The 10,667-nt window shown below is 35.5% G+C and overlaps 1 protein-coding gene across 1 annotated transcript; it reads left to right on the forward strand.

The window, feature by feature from the left end:
* Positions 1-82: 82 nt before the first annotated feature.
* Positions 83-7,676, forward strand: LOC110698506 (protein TIC 62, chloroplastic-like). Its single transcript, XM_021875948.1, has 15 exons — positions 83-364; positions 1,749-1,866; positions 1,973-2,045; positions 2,338-2,386; positions 2,511-2,687; positions 3,298-3,379; positions 3,494-3,566; positions 3,653-3,763; positions 4,008-4,160; positions 4,860-4,961; positions 5,043-5,179; positions 5,562-5,753; positions 5,828-6,004; positions 6,398-6,598; positions 7,195-7,676. The coding sequence occupies exons 1-15, from the start codon at positions 178-180 to the stop codon at positions 7,247-7,249; spliced, it is 1,887 nt and encodes a 628-aa protein (XP_021731640.1). The 5' UTR covers positions 83-177; the 3' UTR covers positions 7,250-7,676.
* The last annotated feature ends 2,991 nt before the right edge of the window (positions 7,677-10,667 follow it).

Here is a 10,667-nt window from a genome sequence, read left to right on the forward strand (position 1 = left end):
CATCTCAACCACAATTTGTAAGTTTAGTGAGGACCCAATTGTCCCAATCATATCTTGATGAGTCTTTAAACTCAAGAATTTAAGGAGATTATTACTCATACACTTCTACTCTTGAGTGTTGAGTTTTGAAATAGCGGGAACCATAAAATTCACGCAAAATTCTTTCAATTTCATAAAATGGAGCTTCATTCCTTACAACATTCATTGTCTCCTTTAACTAATCTACCTACCCCGCTATTATTTCGAAGTAATTTCGTAAAAAAATGTTATCTTTATGATCGGTTCATCAAGTTTTCCGGTCCTACGAAATACCCAGGTGCTAGAAGTTTCCAGAAATCATACTTTAAAGCTCAATTATCATCTGGTATGAACTTCTTCTTGTGAAAATATAATTTGGGTTTCTGATTATTTTTTGTGTTATTGTATTATGTTCTGTTTTTTAATTACTTTAATTTAATGGGTTTATTTGTTCAATTGTTTATTTATTTATTTTTTATTTTTTTATTTTATTTTAATTTTTTATTTAATTGAATTTGGGTGGAAAATGAGGTACATTGGTTATTTTTTTTTTTTATTTTTTTTTTGTTGTGGTTGAATTTTGAATCATCTTTATGCATTTGTGACTCAAATTGAATGTTTTAGTTGATCTGAGAGTTATTTGTTTGGTTATTGATGAATAATCTGAGTAGAAAAATTGAGACATAGGAATAGGTGATGAAAGATGTGAATGTGATCAAGTATGATTTTTGTTAGGTTAAAGCTTCTTAAGGGTAATGGATAGAGTCATAGATACAATGTGTGTTTGAATAATCATAGAAAAGTCTGGAATTAGATTTGTGTAATTTATTACAAGATTGTGTATTTGTGTAGGTTTGGAGTTTTTTGACATTATGGAATTTTGAAGGTTTGAAGTAAGTAAAAAATATAGAATTGGATGTTATGGAATTTTGTGGGCTTGGAGTGTGCTAAAAAGTAAAATGCGATTGAAAGTTCTAGGAATGAGACTAAGTAGTGCTAGGAACATTTTTGAAGAATTATGTGGGTAGAAGAAAGAGAGATTGTGATGGAAGACACTTGAAGTTTGGAGGTTAGCAGAGAGTAAATGCCGATACATATAAACTATAATTAAGCTAGCTTACTTTGAGTTTAGTATGTGAAGAGCTAAGAGTTCTCACCAGAAGATATGGTGCGGGAAGTACTCACCAAGTAGGGAGAGACAAGAGCTCACTTTAAGTAGGAGATCTGAGCTATGTGCTCGCACCAAGTATAAGCTGTGTAGATGAGGAGTAACTCACTAACTCTCCTACTATTAAAATTGTTGTTTAATATGTAATCAAATACCCGTAATTCATTACATAAATAAAAAATGAATTATAATTCATGATGGTATAAAATTGCTGTAATTTCAGGCGGTCAGGCCCATTATACTTCATGTGTAATTGTGTACCCCAAAATTCTATCCATGTGGCTAAGAATATGCACCTGAAGTTGTTCTGAGTATTGTACATTTGTAATGATAATAACTTATTAAACTTTTGAATGGCCCAAGTGTTCTAATGATAGGTATTTGTTAAAAAATGATTTATTTTGTAGTAGTGTTTAAATGGACCAATTCATCATCACAAGATGGTACTAGGTTGGGCTCTTTAAACTTTTGTAATGAATTGTTCCAATTTGGATTTATATTTTGTTATTCACATTTTGTCCAAAACTTGTTTCGTCATACAGTAAACTTGCATTTTTGCTAGGTGCTATAAGATTCAGCTCTTCAACAGTTGAGGCAACTACGGAGAATCTTGATTCCAAAGAGGAAGATGTTGTATTTGTTGCTGGTGCAACTGGTAAAGTTGGCTCACGAACTGTCAGGTTAGAAGCCTTAGTAAAAAAACTCAATGATGATTTCTTAGAATTTGACCTTTAGAACTTGTGGTTTGACTGTTTGAGTTTCTAAAGAGTTGATAAATTTCTCCAGAGAGCTCTTGAAACTAGGATACCGAGTAAAAGCTGGAGTCAGGAGTGCACAGCGAGCAGAAAGTCTGGTCCAAGTATGTTTTCCTCTTACAAGGAACACTATTTTGATAACAGTGATTTTTTTTTTTTTCTTACCTCTCTTCCATAAGCAATATTAATATAAAATATGAGAATGCAGCTACATGTTTTTTCCAACCTGGTGGGGTTGGGAGATTCAGATTTGAAACATACTGGAAAAAACTTGCCAAACTCTATTGGGATGTATATTAAAAACCACAGAAGATTTTATTTTTAAATAATACATATAAACCTTTTGATGAAGAGTCTTAACGCTAAATTGACCCCCCCACTTGTGGTGATTTGCAGAGTGTTAAACAGTTGAAGGTGGACACAGATACCACAAGTGGACGTGAACGTAAGTGGAATGCACTAGAACAACATTATATGGTTAAATGAAATCAGTAGCATAATTGCAGTAGATATATTACTATAGAGTCAGGCTTGCACTAATAACAGATTACTTTTGGTGTTTAGCCCAGCAATAGAGATGCTTGAAATTGTGGAATGTGATCTAGAAAAGCCTGAACAGATTGTTCCAGCACTGGGTAGAGCTTCAGTGGTCATATGCTGCATAGGTGCCAGTGAGAAGGAAATTTTCGATGTGACTGGACCCTATCGTATTGATTTTCTAGCTACCAAAAACCTCATTGATGCAGGCAAGTCTGGATTTAAATTAAAATGAACTTTGGTTATTGGCACTTTCTCATACTTGTTTCTCACGTGGAACCTCTTGCTGCAAATACAATACTACAATAGTAAATAGTTAAGAATCATATATATGAAACTTACAAACTAATCTTATCCAATCCCCAATGACATGGTCAATTATACGAAACATTTATATTGCACTGATCAGTTTCCCCTCGGAACTGAAATATGTACGTCATGTAGTTACAGAACCAACAATTTGGTAGACATTGAGTTTCTAAACGACTGTCCTTTTATAGTGAAGTCAAAAGATTATCTATCCTTTGCCTTTGCATCAAATCGCTCGGTATCAATATGGATTCTAAACTATCTGCTCTTCTTTCTTACTATGAAGTGGCAGATGGTTGTTGCATTTCAGATCAAGGATGAATTAGAATATTGCAGGGTTTAAAAGCTGTGTTCATATGACACCCTTACCCTGCCATAGGTAGAAGCCTCTTTAAAGAAGGGGTGATGTTATTGCTGTCCTGTTTGACTTACTGAAGAAATACATTGATTAGAGGAATTATTCGATGATAAATTCACATGACTGATTATTCTAGTTTATCTGACATGCAGCAACTGCTACAAAAGTAAACCATTTTATTCTGGTTACTTCCCTGGGGACGAACAAATTTGGATTTCCTGCAGCTGTATTAAAGTAAGAAGACAATTATTATGCAGTTTTTGAATTTTACAAATACTTAAGCTAAATAAGAGAAAATTGATATACCTCGTATTGATTGTGGAAGTAACTCTTTTCTTCCTGCTCAAGTTTGTTTTGGGGAGTGTTGTGCTGGAAGAGGAAGGCAGAAGAAGCGCTCATAGCTAGTGGTCTTCCCTACACAGTGAGTGCTACTGTGCTACCATGCTAGATTAGGTAGTAGTCCTTTGTTAGTCATTATCTAATGAATGTACATGTGATTACTTTCAGATAGTGAGACCGGGAGGTATGGAAAGGCCTACTGATAGTTTTAAGGAAACTCATAACCTGACCCTTGCACAGGAGGACACTTTATTTGGAGGCTTAGTCTCAAATCTGCAGGTATAATAATTGTACTCCTTACTATGTGCTTCATACATCAAATTAAATGCTTGATTAGTCTAACATTACCCAAAACTCTTTCATTCAACCATTAAAGGGTATACTAAATATGTTTTTTCCTTAGATAATCTCAGGCATGTACTTGCTGTTATGATTTTTAAGATGGAGCTTTTCAAGATCTTGTTAGTGATAGTACGAGAAATTTGTCTTTCCTGGATAATGAAACTCTATCAGTTAAGTGCAGGTGGCAGAACTCTTGGCAATTATGGCACAAAACCAAAGTCTTTCTTACTGCAAAATAGTGGAAGTAGTTGCTGAAACAACTGCACCGTTAACTCCTATGACAGATCTCCTTACGAAGATCCCATCTAAATGGGAAGACTTGCAGAAAACAGAGGTAAACAATGCCTCCCCCCTAAGAAAAAGAAATCTGGAATGAGTAATCCTAAGTTCCTAACAACCCATTCGTTGATTCTTCGTTTGGGCCTTCACTTAGCAAGTGAGCTACACACTTCCAAAGGAACCTGTAACCTGAAAAGCGTCTTTTGAGCAAATTTTGAAATAGATGTCAGTTTGGTTTGGGCTTGCAGTTCTAAAGATCTTCAATGGGCATTAATCAAGAAATATAACATTGATTATCTTGGGAGTGTTGACAGTTGTATGGATAATTTAGTAGTCAAGCTCTCTTCTTAGCTGCTAGTAAGATTTGGTGAATGAATAAGTTATTGGCACATACATAAGAGTTTTTTCTAATAGATTTCATGAGCTAGCATCTTCCTTCTCCTGGATTGGTATGATTTTATTAATAAGATGGTCTATTCTATTGTGAACTTTCGGCCATCATATGCTGAGTCAGGTCCCAATCACAATTATTAGGAGATTTTGGACTTCAGAGTTATGGGTTGATTAATTGTTTAGAGGAAGTTGTAGTTGAAGCATTATGGTTTCACCTAGTATTAGTAATCCAGAGAAAAAAATTGCCTTTTTAACGACATTACCCCTTAGATCCTTACCACTGAATCCTCTATTTTTACTTTGGGCAGGGGGGTTACTCTTATTAAGGGATGACTGATAAGAATTTACTTTTCATAATCAGATATCAGAATCTCCTCGGACATCTGGAGCCTCACCCAAAACGAGCGTGATAGCTGAGGCAGCAAACACTCTTAAAGAGGAACTCTCAAAAGAAAAATTAGAGGCAAGCTCCTCACATTTCTGTCTCCTATCTGTTATAGATAGTTTTGGCCAATCATCTTCTCATCAATGGTTTCATTATCAGGAACCGGATGCTATAACTAAGACAGTTGAAGCAGAAACTGCCAAAAGTTTCATCAGTGAGATACCAACTGATGTAACTGAGAAAGAATCAGTTCAAGACAGAAGCGTTCTGGCCAGGCCTTTGTCTCCCTACACAATGTAAGCTGATGTCATATAATCTTTAATGGTCTTTCAAATGCAGCATGTTGGGTGCTTCTAAAAGCATTTAACACATTGGCATATGACTTACTGCGACACAGTTTGGACCCCTCGGCTGCTGGCCATTGTTTTCAAAGCAACATGTTGGGTATTGATAAAATTGAGAAAAACAAAGAGGGGTGCGGGTGGGGGGAGGATGCTCTGAGCTGTGTATGCCTTGCTCATGGCCTGTCATATGTCTAGGAAAGGAAGCTTTGCAAAATTTTTATCCTTTCGAGACCACATCTATTGCTTATTTGTTCAGATACAGTTTATTTAACCAAGCTATATCATCCCCCCATTATTTAAAGCCCTAATTATGACTCCATAATAAACATTTTAGGTATGATGACTTAAAGCCACCTTCATCGCCATGCCCAACTGCACCTAGTGGTCAAGTTAAGCAAATTGGGCTTGATACTACAGAGACTGGTGCGCCATATACCTCAACTAGTGTTTCAGTAACAGAGGTTGATATTGCCGAGACAGCTACAGTGGAATCGCAGAAATTGCAGCCTCTTTCTCCTTATACTGCGTAAGTTATATAATCAAATTTATCTGGCTTGAGCTAGCAAAAATACCCTTGACTTTTCTGTCTTTTATGAACAGCTATGAGGATCTGAAGCCTCCCAGCTCTCCAAGCCCATCAACTCCTGGTAACTCTCGTGAAGAATCTTTGGAGACTTCAACACCTGTGGATGGTGTACCACAGTTCATTGATGGAAATGGATCCTTGGCAGAAGATGTTCAAGAGGAATTGATTTTTTACCACTCACCATTCCCTGTGTAAGTCTTTGCAGTCATGCTGATATCCTGAGGGTGGTGAAGTCTTGTGATTATCCCAAACATGTGTAGAAATGTACTAGTGTAGTATGTTTTAATAGCAAGTGAATAAACTAGATTACCATAGGTAGTTTGCTCATATGCATGCATCATTCTCCCACATTTACTCAATCGATTCAGTCAAGATGCCCTTTGTATTTTGGCTTCATTTAACCACAACATAGAAATATTTTTTTACTTGAAGTTTTTATTCTATGGATCATAATTTAGTCAAGTCATTTAGCTAGTCAGTAGCTGGCTCTCATTTACACAGCATTTGAGATTCCCTTTTCAACTCATAAATTATTTGGGAAAATAGCTGATAAAAAAATTGGTTATCTTCTCTTTTCCTTGCAGATATGAAGACTTGAAGCCCCCTACTTCGCCAACCCCAACAACTCCTAATTCATTGGCCACTTCCATGGCCTCGGATGGTGCTGAATCTCAGACAGCTAGCTTCTCAAATAATGGTCCAGTTGAATCTATTGAAGCACAAGATGCAGGGAATGAGCAGACTTCCGCACAGCCAAAGCCAAGACCACTTTCACCGTATACAATGTAAGTCAGTCAACATTCAATCTTTCTTTCTTTTTTTTTCCCCGAATATTTTCTGTTTACCATTTCAATGGATAAGAGGTTTCTCATCTTGCTGGAATACTAAACTGAATATGCACACGTATAGTTGTATTGTCCTGAGAGCAGAATTCCAGTCTTTCTTTTTGGAAATGGTGGTGGTTGCTCAACTGATTTGACAAATTGAAAGATTATTTAAGTGTGTCTATAAAGTTAGCCTGATTGTAACTCATTGAGGCTAGCTGCTAACTAGTTAAAGACATTTTCATTGTAGTATAATTGTCTGGTAATCTGGTATAGCTGAAAACTTTGTATTAGTATATTGTCTTTATTTTAAGCATCTATATATAGTAAGTAGGATTTCAACATCTACCCATTCCTTACGTAGATAAAGAATGCCTATGCTGGAAGGCGCACAATGCGCTCCACTACTTGTTCCTCAACAATATGGTTAAAGAAGGGAGTTAAAACCTATATATCATATAGTTGGAATAGAATGCCAAAATTGTATCACTTTAGAGCTTTTGTTTCTGGACCACAATGTGTCGCCTGCTGACATCCTGTTCATTTTTTGGATGAAGGTATGACGATATGAAGCCACCAAGTAGTCCAATGCCTTCACCAGGGAATAACTAACTATCTAGAGCGGGTGCTGCCAACCAAGGGACCTCTAACACGCTGTTGAACCATCTCCATTTTGATGAACTGATGAAAACTTCCTGTTAGTTCTCTGTTACATCTGAAAAGCCGAAGATTTTTTTTTTTCAAGTAAAAGTTATAAATTCTATCAGATTGTGAGATACTAAAATGTGTTTGTTTTAATTACATATTAAAGCCCAAGCGATCTGTTGTGTATAGTCCATGAGATTTCAGACTTAAGGGGAGCTTTTTTATCTCAAATTTTGTATTGCTTTCAAACGTAAATGATGAACGATCTCCTTAATTATGCTATTGTCTGGTTTCAAATACAGTATATGTATTAATCAAAGTGCTCAATTTCAGTGGTTGGTGAACTTTGTGGTGGTTGATTTCCAGCATTTTGGTCGTGGTCAAAGATGTAATACTTGCCTGAATTAATAAATATCATACCTTTTTGAGCAGCATGGGAGGATTCTTAAAAGAATTGTTTTTATTAATGCAATTTGCATCAAGTATTTTCTATTTAAAAACTTGGTAAATAAGAAGTAGTTTGTGTCCCTTCAGCTCCATTTGTATCACATCTATACCTATTGTCTTTATTTCGAAAAAGAAATCTAAAACATATCACATCCATGTATCGCTTGATTTTCTGTGCTACTGCTTTTTTCTATTGTTTTCAGCTCTTCAGTGCGGCGAATTATGTAACAGACAGGTTAGCACTGCTCGAAGTTAAAGCTCAAATAACCGATGATCCTTTCAGTGTGATGAACTCATAGAATGACAGCCTCCATTTTTGTGAGTGGCATGGAGTTATATGTGATTATCAGCACAAGACCTGCACTCCTTGAAGTTCGGAGGCTCACTTTCTCCTTATATAGGAAATCTAAGTTTCCTCAAAGTGTTGAACCTTCAGAATAACAGCTTTGGCGGCACAATTCCTCCTGAGGTTGGTCGTTTACACAACTTGCAATCTCTCTTGCTCACTAATAATTCCATTCCTTCCAATATATCGCGTTGTTCTAGCCTTATTGAGCTGGGAGCTAGGACCAACAAGTTGGTGGGAAGGATCCCTCCCGGGTTTGGTTTCTTTTTACATCTACATCGCCTTGACTTATCCACTAACAACTTGACAGGTACCATTCCTTCTTCTCTAGGAAACTTATCATCTCTCAGTATGCTCCATCTGGGTGGAAACAACTTGGTTGAGAAGATCCCAGACGACCTAGGAAATCTGAAAAATCTCACCATATAAGCTCCAATATGCTGTCTGGAATAGTCCCATCGTCGATCTTTAACCTCTCATTCATGACTTAGAGGGACACCTTCCTTGAGATTTAGGCAACACTCTTCCTTATCTGCAGTTCTTATCCATAGCCGGGAACCAATTCACTGGACTCATCCCTGCTTCAATCTCTAATTCTTCTAATCTCGGAGTGCTCCGATTGTCCGAGAACTATCTTCAAGGACCAGTTCCTTCTTTACAAAAGTTACAATGGCTTACTGACCTTGTCATTGGTGATAACTCCCTTGGCAGTGGCGAAGCTACTGATTTAGACTTTGTTTCTTCCTTGTCCAATGCTACCAAGTTACAATGGTTGGATATTGGTCCAAATAGTTTCAGGGGAATACTACCAAAAATCATTTGCAATTTCTCAACGCTTACATTTTTGAAATTTGAGAGCAACAAGATAGCTGGGAAATTCCAACATGCATAGAAAATCTTGTAGAGTTGCAGATATTTAACATAAACACGTACCCATTCTTACAAAATTGATACGTTTGGGTTTTTTTTAACTATAAATATACTAACTATTTATATACTAACTAATTAAAACCATCATTTTTTTAGTAACATATAATAAACAAATTTTATTTGAAATATTTTGTTAAGTAGGTATTACTATAAAATTGTAAAGTATCAATTTTTTTGGTATATTTTTAAAACATTAATTTTTTTTTAATACTATTTAATTATACATATTTAATTTACTACGTATGACTAATGCATAAGAAGAGGGTAATTTTTTTTTTTAAAAAAAAAAAAACTCTAGATAATAACGAGTTAGCAATTATAACTTTTGGTAGGGAAGTATGTCGATTGTTACCTGTTTACGTTAGCGGTACATGCATGTTACCTGTAATCTTACCTATTTTAAGTTAAATAAGGGTGAAGGTTGTATTATAAAATAATAACCCAAAGATTGTATCATTTTGAGCGGGTAGAGTGTTGTATTATTTTTAGTAAATTTTATAATATCAACTTTTTAATTTTTTTTAGTAGCATATTATTATACATTTTTAAGGTCACCTGTAACCTTATCAATCATTGATATGTGTGATAATTGTGTGTCCCAATCTTCTCCTTGTTGGGTTACAGGTGATAATTGATATGTGTTTCAATCAAGTTTAAATATGATTAATTATTGTGGGATAGAGGGAATAGATGACTTATGCCATAGCATATACGGAGTACTCTATAGTGATATTGACTTGACCAATGTGAGAAATTCTTATGATAAATCCAATAATAGATTGTAGAGAACTAGTGACGAAGGGAAGAAATAGAAGAATTTTCAAAACTACCGAACGTATGGCTTATGACTGATTTTGATAGCACTAGACTTTCTCTAACCAAGTTGTGGTTCGCATACGTTATTTTCAATTTTATTTTATTATGAAACAAAATTTCATAGAAATGAAGTATTAGTATATCCTAAATTTCCAATTTTCAAGTCGTCTCTTTTATTTATAGAGAAATAGCAACGAAATTGTCGGAGCTGTCCGAGAGCGAAAGAAAAATAAACTTTCTGTAATCGTATATCAGGTCAGTTTATTTGTATATAGTTGTATGCGATCACAGCCTCACAAGATCCCACATAAATATATTATCACTTATAAATCAACGAGAATTCATGGTCAAAGTTTTAAAAGTTTGACCCGTATTTTTGCCCCGGGACAAAAATTAAGGAATGGAGGGAGTAATTGTCTAGATGTGTCAAGGGACTAGGGGTGAAAGTTCGGTTTTCGGTTTGGTTTATAGGCCAAACCGAAACCGAACCACACTAATTCGGTTTTTGGTTTTTGGAAACCAAACCGCACCACTTTACTTTTGAAACCAAACCAAACCAAACCATACAAATTTCGGTTTCAAAAGAGAAAACCGAACCAAACCGAATTTTTTTGGGCCTTGTTTATTTGGGATTTAATCTGCAATTTTTGTTCGGTTTTTGGTTTTTGGAAACCAAACCGCACCACTTTACTTTTGAAACCAAACCAAACCAAACCAAACCATACAAATTTCGGTTTCAAAAGAGAAAACCGAACCAAACCGAATTTTTTTGGGCCTTGTTTATTTGGGATTTAATCTGCAATTTTTGTGGGCTTAAATCATATAAATATTATATTCAACAACATA

The sequence above is a fragment of the Chenopodium quinoa genome, unplaced genomic scaffold (genome assembly GCF_001683475.1).
Source record: "Chenopodium quinoa cultivar QQ74 unplaced genomic scaffold, ASM168347v1, whole genome shotgun sequence".
NCBI classification, from domain to species: domain Eukaryota; kingdom Viridiplantae; phylum Streptophyta; class Magnoliopsida; order Caryophyllales; family Amaranthaceae; genus Chenopodium; species Chenopodium quinoa.